The sequence below is a fragment of the Aulonocara stuartgranti genome (genome assembly GCF_965226115.1).
Source record: "Aulonocara stuartgranti genome assembly, chromosome: 18".
Classification (NCBI taxonomy): domain Eukaryota; kingdom Metazoa; phylum Chordata; class Actinopteri; order Cichliformes; family Cichlidae; genus Aulonocara; species Aulonocara stuartgranti.
The window spans coordinates 36156116-36167756 of NC_138954.1; the positions used below are offsets into that span (position 1 = coordinate 36156116).

Here is an 11641-nt window from a genome sequence, read left to right on the forward strand (position 1 = left end):
AAAAGTAATATATAATTCACTTAGACAACCTAAAAATGTCATTGTTTGGCTTTTTCAGTGTTTTATTTGTTCGTGAGTAAATCGGTTTGGCTGAGATTAAAGTTATCAGATTAGATAAAATAAAACTATGAATCCCCCGGGTGGGTTCGTCCTTGGTTTTTACACAACTGAATAAACGTCAAACAGAAAACTGATTAAACAGACGTGTGAGATGGTCAACAATTTACACCAGTGTCCTGTTATATTTTAGATAGCAAGGAGCAGACGGCCGAGTTTATTAAACTCCACCGAGACAGCAGTGACGCTAATCAGAAGGCTAGACCGTCCAATTTCACGGCCGTTTACTTCCGGCCTACCCGACCTTCTGAGGACCCGGCCCACGTAGACCGCGAAGGCCGGGTGCTCAGGAGGAAGCAGCCCATGAATTTGGACACGACCACAGTCTTTCTCACTCAACAGTTACACTCGTCACCCAGACTAACACCACTCCACATGTTCACAACTAGGAGGCGCTAAAAGACCACATACAGTGAGATTATCAATAAATGTCTGCTGTGTCTGACAGTGACTTGAGTTTTTACTAACTGGCTACATGAGCAGGATTAGCTGCAGTGCTATCTTTGTAAAAGAGACTCAGCATTAGAACCAAACAGAAACATTTCTACTTTTTCTGCAGCACCAGCTGGATGCATGGAGCCTAAACTCCAGTGACAATGAGACACATACAGTGTGACTGCTGTGACTTTACAGCTGGGCCTCATTCACTGACATTAGTCAGATATGACTGACTCTAGGGTTGCAAAATTCCCGGAATTTTCAAAGATGGAAACTTTCCATGGGAATAAACGGGAATTAACGGGAATTTATGGGAATAAACTGGGAATTTTCAAAATTGAAGGTTGGCTCTTCTTAGGGAACTTAAATATAGTTGAGCAAAGTATATTTTAGCATAATATTGACAAAAACAAACAAATGCAATTCAAATACACTTGAATATCCATGCCATTCCTTAATCACATGTACAGAGCACATGCTTGCTGCATGGCTATTGAGACCACCTACTGGCACTGTGCATGCCTCCATCACATGTACACATGGACCACACTTTTGAGCCTGAAGGACAAAGAGTATTGAAGGCACACATTTGAGCCTGTGGACTTAACAAGTGAGGTAAGTTTTGATGATATTATGGGAAAATATATTCATTAAATGTTTAAATTGTGAATATCACATAAAATGTATTAATCCTATAGATAGCAATCTGATAAGATGCTAAATAAAATGCTAGCATCTGTTAGATGCTAAATAAGCCATAGCTAGTATAACATAAAGAAGATGCTAGCTTCCTCATTTGGCTGTTTTGTTTTGAAGATCATTCCAGTTGTTTAGCTAGCCTTACTATTTATATCTGTTTATTATCATATTGCAATTGTATTATTACGATCTCTTGCATTGCATTAGCATTTTTACAAGCTCTTGTTTTATTTTACAGAAAAATGCCACATGCGCTATGTGTGGAGACATTTTACACCAGCTAATGTACAAGGTAAACCTGTATATATGTGTAAATATTGTGATAAGACGTACGTGAAGAATGCCACAAAAATGCAGCAGCACATTGCAAAGTGCAAAAAAATTCCTCAAGGCCCAACACATGCAGCAGCCAGGAGTTCCACTCAAGGGGAAAATGAATCTGTTTCAGCTGTATCAGAGTCAGATACCCACTCATCAGCTCCTGGTCCCTCTGGCATCGGAGGATTCTTTGATTTTATGGATGACACTAGCCAGAAAAACGCAGATGAGTGTTTCGCTCGTGCAATCTATGCAACTGGCTCACCCCTGATGCTGACATCCAATGTGTACTGGAAGAGATTTTTGAATGTTCTCCGACCAGCATACATTCCCCCAACCAGACATGCATTGTCTACTCATCTACTGGATGAAGAGTTCAGTCGAGTTCAAGCAAAGGTGAAACAGACCATTGACCAAGCTGACTGTATTTCAGTCATCACTGATGGATGGTCCAATATCAGGGGACAAGGAATTATTAACTACATAATCACCACTCCTCAGCCTGTGTTCTACAAGAGTGTAGACACAAAGGAAAACGGACACACAGGCCAATACATTGCAGATGAGCTAAAAGTGATCATCAATGACCTTGGACCAGATAAAGTTTTTGCACTGGTCACTGACAACGCAGCCAACATGAAGGTTGCCTGGGCACATGTGGAGGAGACCTACCCACATATAACTACTATTGGCTGTGCAGCCCATACACTAAACCTTCTCCTAAAAGACATAATGGCACTAAAAACAATGGACACTCTGAATAAGAGAGTGAAGCAAGTTCTGAAATATGTTAAAGGCAAACAAGTAACTTCCGCTACATTTCTGTCAAAGCAAAAGGAAAAGAACAAGAGTACTACACTGAAGCTTCCCAGCATAACGCGATGGGGTGGTGTTGTTATCATGTTTGACAGCCTTCTGGAGGGAAAGGAGTCTCTGCAAGAGATGGCCATATCCCAGTCTGTAGGCATCGACAGTGACATCAAGAAGGTCATCTTGGATGATGTGTTCTGGGAAAGAGTATCTAGCAGCAGGAAAATCCTCAAACCTATTGCAGCAGCAATAGCAAAGATAGAGGGGGATGGTGACATCTTGTCAGATGTCCAGTGCCTTTTTGCAGAACTCAAAGAAGAAATCCAGACAATTCTGCCCACTTCCCTACTACTGAAAGCAGAGGAAACGGCTGTGGTCAAGTCATTGGAACAGCAGAGGGAGCATGCACTGGCTTCATGCAGCCAGTGCATGCAACAGCATACATGCTGGACCCCAAATATGACAAGGGCATACTTTCTGGGGAAGAGATCAACGGTGCCTATGCGGTCATTACAGCCATGTCTGACCACCTGGGTCTCGATAAAGGCAAACTTCTAGGCAGTTTGGCAAAGTATCGAACAAAGCAAGGCCTTTGGAAAGGGGATGGAATATGGCAGTCATGCCAGCACATATCTGCAGCCACCTGGTGGAAGGGACTATGTGAATCTGAGGCCCTTGCACCTGTAGCCTCCATCCTCCTCCAAATCCCACCATCATCAGCCGCCTCCGAGCGCAACTGGTCACTGTTTGGCAACACCCACACAAAGGTTCGCAACAGGCTCACAAATGTGAGAGTGGAAAAGCTGGTCGGCATTCGGGCAAACCTACGGCTCTTTGAGCCTGACACAGAGCCATCCTCAACAAGGCTGGAAAGTGACACTGAAGAGGAAGACTCAGAGTTGGATGCTGAGGAAGTGGACATGTTGTTGGATGATGATGAGGTCCAGGAAGAGTCTATTGACTGAGCAAAAATGAGAAAAGAGGATTGCTTGAAGGAAGATTTGCATGTTTAATGGGACGTTTTGGAGGATAAGTGGCATTTTTCATTTAACCTTTTGAATGGGACTTTGTGGAGATTTTTGGACAGGGGGCATTTTTGAATGAGCGGGGTTAGGGGATGGTAATATTGAACTCAACATTTCTGTTTTTATTCATCCATGAAACAAGTTATTGAAACGTGTTCTATTCTACTGTACTTACAAATAAATCTGTTGAAATATCTGTTGAAAACATTTTGCATGGAGGTTTTCTTATGATTTCTGTTTATATTTATGCTTGGAAATAATATATTCCCAGTTAGTTCTCCTAAATTCCCATTAATTTCCATAATTCCCATTATTTCCATGGAAAGTTTCCAATATGGAATATTTCCAAAATTCCCAAGCTTAACTTACCATGGAAATTTACCAGAAACTTTTTGGAAATTTACCGGAAATTTTCCACCCCTTTGCAACCCTAACTGACTCTATATCACACTTAAAGCTTCCTGTAAATGAAAGAATCAGTGAAAACGAGGCACTTCAGTTGATTTTAAACAAAAACTCTGAACATAACCTGATCCAGACCAGGTTATTGGTTCAGCATCAGTAACCATGGTGATGTAGCCAGGTAAACACAGAGACAGACAATTTATGCTCACAATCACACATCTCCAGTTAACCTTGCATGCATGTTCTTGGACTGTGGGAGGAAGAGTACCTGAAGACAACCCACATAGACCACACTATCTCCCCTATTTACAGAATTATAATCTAATTAGATGATAAAGTAATAAATTATTTGGTATTTTAATAAAAATACATTTTAGCAATAGTTTATAAGTCAACAATTATAGTTTTAAAAAAAGTGACAAATCAAACAGTCAATAAATCTTCTACAGCTGAAACTAATGTAGACAATGTCGGGGGAGGAAGTAAAAGTAAAAACCAGAGACGATAACTACCAAAATAAAACGGGAAGTGAATAACATTCAAGCTCACTTTAAGCTCAACAGTCAAATTCAGTTTTATATTAATCTATTGTTTTGAATTTTTGTTTACATTTTATGTTTAAGTGAGGCAATGAGTCATATCACTATGACCAAATATATATTTCATCTTTTCAGTCAGAAATAATCAATTGATCATATTTTTATTACTAAAATTTTCTGAAAATCAAATTCTGATATCTGAACAAACAGCTCTGTAAAAACCTTCAGAATACAGGAATCGAACTAGAAGGTTTGGTGGATGAAGCACTGCTAAAATAAAGAATTTGGACTCAGAGGAGCAGATGGGACATTTCATTGCAAATGAAAGACAGAAAGTGAACAAATATCACTAAAAACCCCAGACGCTAATTTCTACATTAAGACTTTTTTCAAATCAATTGACTGTTTATGCAGTAATAGAAATCAGGTTTAACATGATCATCGGTGGAACATTTTAAATCCTGACCTGAGAGTTTCCATTTTACAGCGTGGACTCTTCACTCCAGCAGACAGAAACTTCACTCCTGAATCCTGCAGGTCAGAGTTACTCAGGTCCAGCTGTCTCAGACTAGAGGACTGGGAGCTGAGAGCTGAGGACAGCGCTTCATAGCCTCTCTCTGAGAGCTTACAGTGACTCAGTCTGAAAAATGACACATAAACATTAAACACTGTTATTAAATTGCAATGAGGGTGCACTAAAGAGTTTTTAGATTTTTTGCAATAAATCCTGTTTATTGCAACACTAGGTCAACACTAGGGCTGCACAATTAATCGTTAGAAAATCGCGATCTCGATTCATACTTGTGTGCGATCTCATTTCCAAATGACAACGATTTAAAAAAAAAAAAAAAAAAGACGACGATTGTACCGCATTTTGATCCGGGACGTACTCTGCATGAAAACAAGCGCTCACTCTTCCTGCTCAACAAATGATAAGGGCGGAGCCTTATACCACGTGATACAGAAGCTGCCGTGTGATGCTAAAATTAGCAGGAAAAAACAACGGAGAGCACGTCAGGGATGACGAGAAAGTGACAGGAGAAAATCCGTCCCGGTCAACCACCCAAACATCAATAACGGGAACCTTATACAGCGCTTCCTTATACCCGTCGAACTCCCGCAGGCACAAAGACATTACGGAGGCTATCACTTATCACCTGACCAAAGATATGGCTCCATCAACACTGTGCAAAACGAGGGATTTAGGAAAACGATCAACACCCTAGACAAACACTACACAGTGCCGTCCCGCAACTATTTTTCTATTGTTGCACTACCTGCTCTGTACACGCAGCGTCGAGCAACGGTGGAGACGGAATTTCAAGCAGTACAACATTTTGTTGTTTTTATGTTTATTTATTGTTTTTATGTTAAGTCTCAACTGTTACGAAGTTGATGTGCAGTTAATAAGTGCAATAAATATTTATACTGGAAAAGAGAATCGTGAGAGAATCGTGATCTCAATTCTAAACCAAAAAATCGTGATTCTCATTTTATGCAAAATCATGCAGCCCTAGTCAACACTAAGAGATGACACTAACATAAAACTATTACAGAAGTTTAACTGACTTTTTTCCCCATTTAGTGGCTTCTTATTGGTTAATTCTGTCAATTCATGAAAAGCACAACATAACTTGATCTCACCTCAGAGTATTCAGTTTACAGTGTGGACTTCTCAGTCCTGCAGAAAGAAACTCCACTGCTGGATCCTGCAGGTTGTTGTTACTTAAGTCCAGCTCTCTCAGTGTAGAAGACTGGGAGCTGAGAACTGAGGACAGAGCTTCATACCCTCTTTCAGAGAGATCAGGGACACTCAGCCTAAAAAACAAAAACAAAATAAAGACATAATCTGAAAAATTGTCATTTGATAACAAACTGTTTGTGATTAATTTAAATCACTTCTTGTGTTGAACCTTTGAAAGAAAGACAAATGTCAGTGTGCATTACTATTTATGGCTAAAAAACGTTTTAGTTTAAAAATGTTCCCTGTGTAAATATAAAGACCTGGAACTTGTTCATTAAATGCTAAACAAAAACAAGTGATGACTCATTCTGTGAACAGGTGACAGTAGGGCTGCACGATTTTGCATAAAATGAGAATCACGATTTTTTGGCTTAGAATTGAGATCACGATTCTCTCACGATTTTCTTTTCCAGTATAAATATTTATTGCTAGGGATGGGTACCGGTGTCCAGTGCCATGATGGCACCGGTTCTGACATAAACGGTAGTAACCAGACCGAAAAGCAGCGCACATTTCGGTGCTTTATTTCGGTGCTTTATTTTCCTGAGCTGTGATACACTTCTAGCCAATCATTTTACGTTTCCGAGGATAGTAGGCGGGGCCGGGTACGTACGTTCTGTTAGAGCAGAGCTACAGATTAAAAATGTCCAAGGCAAAGCGGTCAAAGTCTGGCTGTACTTCACAGCAAAAGATGCAAACTCAGCAGCAACAAGTGCTTTAAGCTGATACTGTGATACTGTCAAAGGAGGTAACACCTCGAATCTGATGAAACACCTGGTGACGCATAGCGTTTTTTTTAAAAGCCAAGAAATGCGCCGTATTTGATAGCTTGCTGCGAGACCTCACACCGAGCGCATCTACTGCGGGTGTGGTGCCTGTTATCGACCCGGAGTTAGCAACATCCCCCAAAAACCCGAAGAGGAGAGTCCTGGCCCCTAGCCCTGCCAGTGTAGCAGAAATGATGAGGATGATGATGCAGCAGCAGCCGTTCTTCTCTGCGTGAGTAGTCTAATGTTGTTCGTGTGTAATTTACGTTGAGTAGGCTAACCACGTTATTACATTAATGCATGTAAGGTGAACTAGCAAACATCATCATAGCTACATGCGGCTGTCTTCTTGTTTGATGGCAGATACTCCCTTCACCCTGGCCAAAAAGGCTAAAATGACCAAAGAAAAAGTGGAAAACAGTTAAACATGAGAGGTTTTTGGACAAAGTTTGTGTTTTTTCCATTGTTTAAGCACTGCTTCCAGTCAAGAGTGATACCATATATGCCCCATAGCTGCAGGAAAGGCACACATTGTTATCTTTTTACAAAAAAACAGCTGAACATGAGAGGTTTTTGGACAAAGTTTGTGTTCTCCATTCTTTAAGCACCGTTTGAGCACCGTTTGAGCACCGGCACCGTTTCAAAAGTACCGGTTTGGCACCGGTATCGGATAAAACCTAAACGATACCCATCCCTATTTATTGCACTTATTAACTGCACATCAACTTCGTAACAGTTGAGACTGAACATAAAAACAATAAATAAACATAAAAACAACAAAATGTTGTACTGCTTGAAATTCTGTCTCCACCGTTGCTCGACGCTGCGTGTACAGAGCAGGTAGTGCAACAATAGAAAAATAGTTGCGGGACGGCACTGTGTAGTGTTTGTCTAGGGTGTTGATCGTTTTCCTAAATCCCTCGTTTTGCACAGTGTTGATGGGAGCCATATCTTTGGTCAGGTGATAAGTGATAGCCTCCGTAATTTCTTTGTGCCTGCGCGAGTTCGACGTGTATAGGGAAGCGCTGTATAAGGTTCCCGTTATTGATGTTTGGGTGGTTGACCGGGACGGATTTTCTCCTGTCACTTTCTCGTCATCCCTGACGTGCTCTCCGTTGTTTTTCCCGCTAATTTTAGCATCACACGGCACAGCTTCTGTATCACGTGGTATAAGGCTCCGCCCTTGTCATTTGTTGAGCAGGAAGAGTGAGCGCTTGTTTTCATGCAGATTACGTCCCGGATCAAAATGCGGTACAATCGTCGTTTTTTTTTTTTTTTTTTTTTTAAATCGTTGTCATTTGGAAATGAGATCGCACACAAGTATGAATCGAGATCGGGATTTTCTAATGATTAATCGTGCAGCCCTAGGTGATAGGCAAGACTGTAAGTATGTAGCAATGAGAGGGAAGGCTGGCTCATATCCTGGTGAGTGAGGGTTAGTTACTCTAGGAAAAGGTCAAGGTATGATTGAGAGATTCTGGGAGACTGAACCAGTGAAATGGAAATTCGTTCAATTAAAGCAGATATAGTGATTAGTCCTTCCATCAGTCGTCCACAAAGCAGTGAGATAAAGTCTCAAGTCTCATTCTGCACAGTGTAAATGTCAGTGTCCTCCGGGTCCTCACTGATCATTGCATTCTGTCACAAATTGTCATGGTTCACAGACTGTGTACAGTCGGAAATCAAAGTGCACGACATTGGAGAGATTGAAAAACAATCAAGCATGCAGATCTAACAACAGGAAACCAGAAGAAACACGAGGAATATAATTGATTCAGCAGCTGCAGATCCTTGGAGCTGTACTGGTGAGGCAGATTGTAACATATAGAAGTGAACTCATCTTCAGCTGAGCAGTGCACTGATGCAGAGCAATAAGACCAGAGGAGCAATGAGGGAGTTGATCACCTATGGCTCCATCACAGTCTTTGAACGTCTTCACCTCGCGAGTTTACTGTTGTCATGGTAACGGCCGTGTATGTACCACCCGATGCTAATGCTAACTCTGCCATGGAGGAGCTGCACAAGACAATAAGCAACCAGCAGAACTCCCATCCAAACGCAGTGCACATTATAGCTGGGGACTTCAACCATGCTGATTTAAGGTCAGTATTCCCCAGATTTGAACAGCATATTAAATGTGCAACGAGGGGGAAAAACACATTGGATAAAGCCTACAGCAACATCCAAAAAGGCTACAGAGCAACCCCTCTACCACATCTAGGTTTGTCAGACCACATGTCCATGCTGTTGATCCCTGCATACACTCCCATTAGGAGAAGAGCCCCCCCAGTCACAAAAACTGTGAAAACCTGGCCAGAAGGTGCATCACATCAGCTGCAGGACTGTTTTGAAAACACGGACTGGAGCGTGTTCGAACATCAGGACCTTGAAGAGCACACAACATCAGTGCTCTCATATATTAACTTCTGTGTCAACAGTGTCACTGTGGACAAACGTCTCCGGGTGTATTCCAACCAGAAACCCTGGATGACTAAAGAGGTCCAGGTCCTGCTGAAGCAACGTGACGCCGCTTTTAGATCCGGTGATGGTACGCAGTACAGTGCAGCCAGATCTGAGTTGAAAAGAGGCATCAGAGAGGCCAAGGCAGCGTACAAGAGAAGGATCGAAGACCACTTCACCACCAACAACTCACGACAGGTATGGCAGGGAGTTCAGCACTTAACCAACTACAAACCTGGTAATACCACGTTGACTGAGGGTAACGCGGAGCTTGCAGAGGAGCTGAACCACTTCTTCGCACGCTTTGAGGTGAAGGGACCAGAGGCAGCAGCAGCAAAAACATCGGACAGCAGCAGCCCAAGCCTCATAGTGCAGGAATATGAGGTGAGGCGCACACTGAGGGCAGTGAACCCCAGGAAGGCCACCGGACCAGATGGGGTAACCGCAAAGGTCCTAAAAGAGTGTGCAGACCAGCTGGCTGGGGTCTTCACTAAGATCTTCAACACTTCACTGTCCCAGTCCTGCATCCCGCCGTGCCTAAAGTCAGCCACAATTGTCCCACTGCCAAAGCGTACTAACATTAGCAGCCTCAACGACTACCGACCAGTTGCTCTAACACCTGTTATAATGAAGTGCTTTGAGAAACTGGTCCGACGTCACATCATGTCCTGCCTGCCACCCACACTCGACCCGCTCCAGTTTGCATACAGAGCTAACAGATCAACTGAAGATGCCATTGCTACAACGCTCCACACCACCATCTCTCACCTGGAAGTGCAGGGCCGTTACGCCAGGCTGCTCTTTGTTGACTTTAGCTCTGCTTTCAATACGATACTCCCGGACAGACTAATAGATAAACTGCTGGAAATTGGACTTCCTTCCACCACCTGCCGCTGGATCAGAGACTTCCTCTCAGACCGTGTACAGAGAGTTAGAGTGGGGCCTCATCTTTCCTCAGCCCTCAGCCTCAGCACCGGCTCTCCACAAGGCTGTGTACTGAGTCCCCTACTGTACACTCTGTACACACATGACTGTGTTAGTTCCCACCCAGACAACACAGTCATCAAGTTTGCAGATGATACCACTGTGGTGGGGCTCATCTCAGGGGGAGATGAGACTGCATACAGAGCTGAAGTTCAGAGGCTGTCAGATTGGTGTGCAGACAACAACCTGGACCTCAATACCACCAAGACAAAAGAACTGGTAGTTAACTTCAGAAGGAGGAAGTCCGAGCTGCAGCCTGTCAGCATCAACGGGGAGTGCGTGGAAAGGGTCTCCAGTTTCAAGTTTCTGGGTGTGCACATAGACACAGACCTCCAATGGAGCTCTAACACTGCGGTCTTAAAGAAGGCCCAACAGCGTCTCCACTTTCTGAGAATCCTCAGAAAAATGGACCTGAAGAAGGAGCTGCTGACCGTCTTCTACCGCTGCTCCATTGAAAGTGTGCTGACATATTGCATCGGTGTGTGGTTCTCCAGCTGCACCACAGCACACAGAAAGGCACTCCAGAGGGTCATCAACATGGCCCAAAAAATCATTGGACATCCTCTTCCCTCCCTGAAGGACCTGTACAGCACTCGCTGTCTCAAGAGGGCACGCAGCATCCTACGGGACTGCACACACCCAGGACACCGGGTGTTTAAGCTGCTGCCGTCTGGCAGGAGGTTCAGGCTGCTGAGGTCCCGAACAAATAGACTCAAGGACAGCTTTTACAACAGGGCAACAGCCCTGATCAATGTAAATAGCTGACCTGACTGGATACCTCCCTGGACTTTTTAGGGGGAGTTTACAATGTTTAAAACGATAACAATAATATTTATATTTATAACAAGGTGCAATAATAATTAATGTGCAATAATAACAGTGTGCAATACACATACACTTATTCTTCTTTTTTATACTAAGTTAATATACTGTGTTGTGTTGTTTGTTACGTTGTGATGTGTCATATCGTGTCATGTTGTGTTATATGTAGTGCCGACGTAGGACAGTTTTTCCAATTTCATTGTACTACTGTACTATGTATGACTGTGCAATGACAATAAAGACTTATCTTATCTTATCTTATCTTATCTTCAGTCAGTACAGAATCATGCTGCGAGGCTTTTAACCAGCACATTAGACTGGACATTACTCCAGTTTAATCTCTTCACACTGGTAACCAGTTCATTTTAGGCGTTATTTAAAGTTTTAGTCCTTACTTTTAGTCCCAGTTTATGTTTCTGACTTTCTACAATCCTACAGCTCTTCTCACATCTGAGATCTTCCAGTCAAAGGCTTTTACTGGTCCCACTAACTCATTTATTCAGACTCTAGTAT

At 42.7% G+C, this 11641-nt stretch overlaps 1 protein-coding gene across 4 annotated transcripts in view; it reads right to left on the reverse strand.

Moving 5' to 3' along the window:
- Positions 1 to 11641, reverse strand: part of LOC309694165 (protein NLRC3-like) — a 38363-nt gene that overhangs the window by 10870 nt on the left and 15852 nt on the right. For 3 of the 4 annotated variants that reach the window (XM_082514001.1, XM_082514002.1, XM_082514000.1), the window contains 2 exons: positions 5996 to 6169; positions 4818 to 4991 (listed from right to left, as the gene is read on the reverse strand). In XM_082514001.1, the coding sequence (XP_082370127.1) occupies positions 4818 to 4991; positions 5996 to 6169 (348 nt within the window). The remainder of the gene's footprint in view (positions 1 to 4817; positions 4992 to 5995; positions 6170 to 11641) is intronic. The other variant, XM_082514003.1, reaches the window with a different exon arrangement.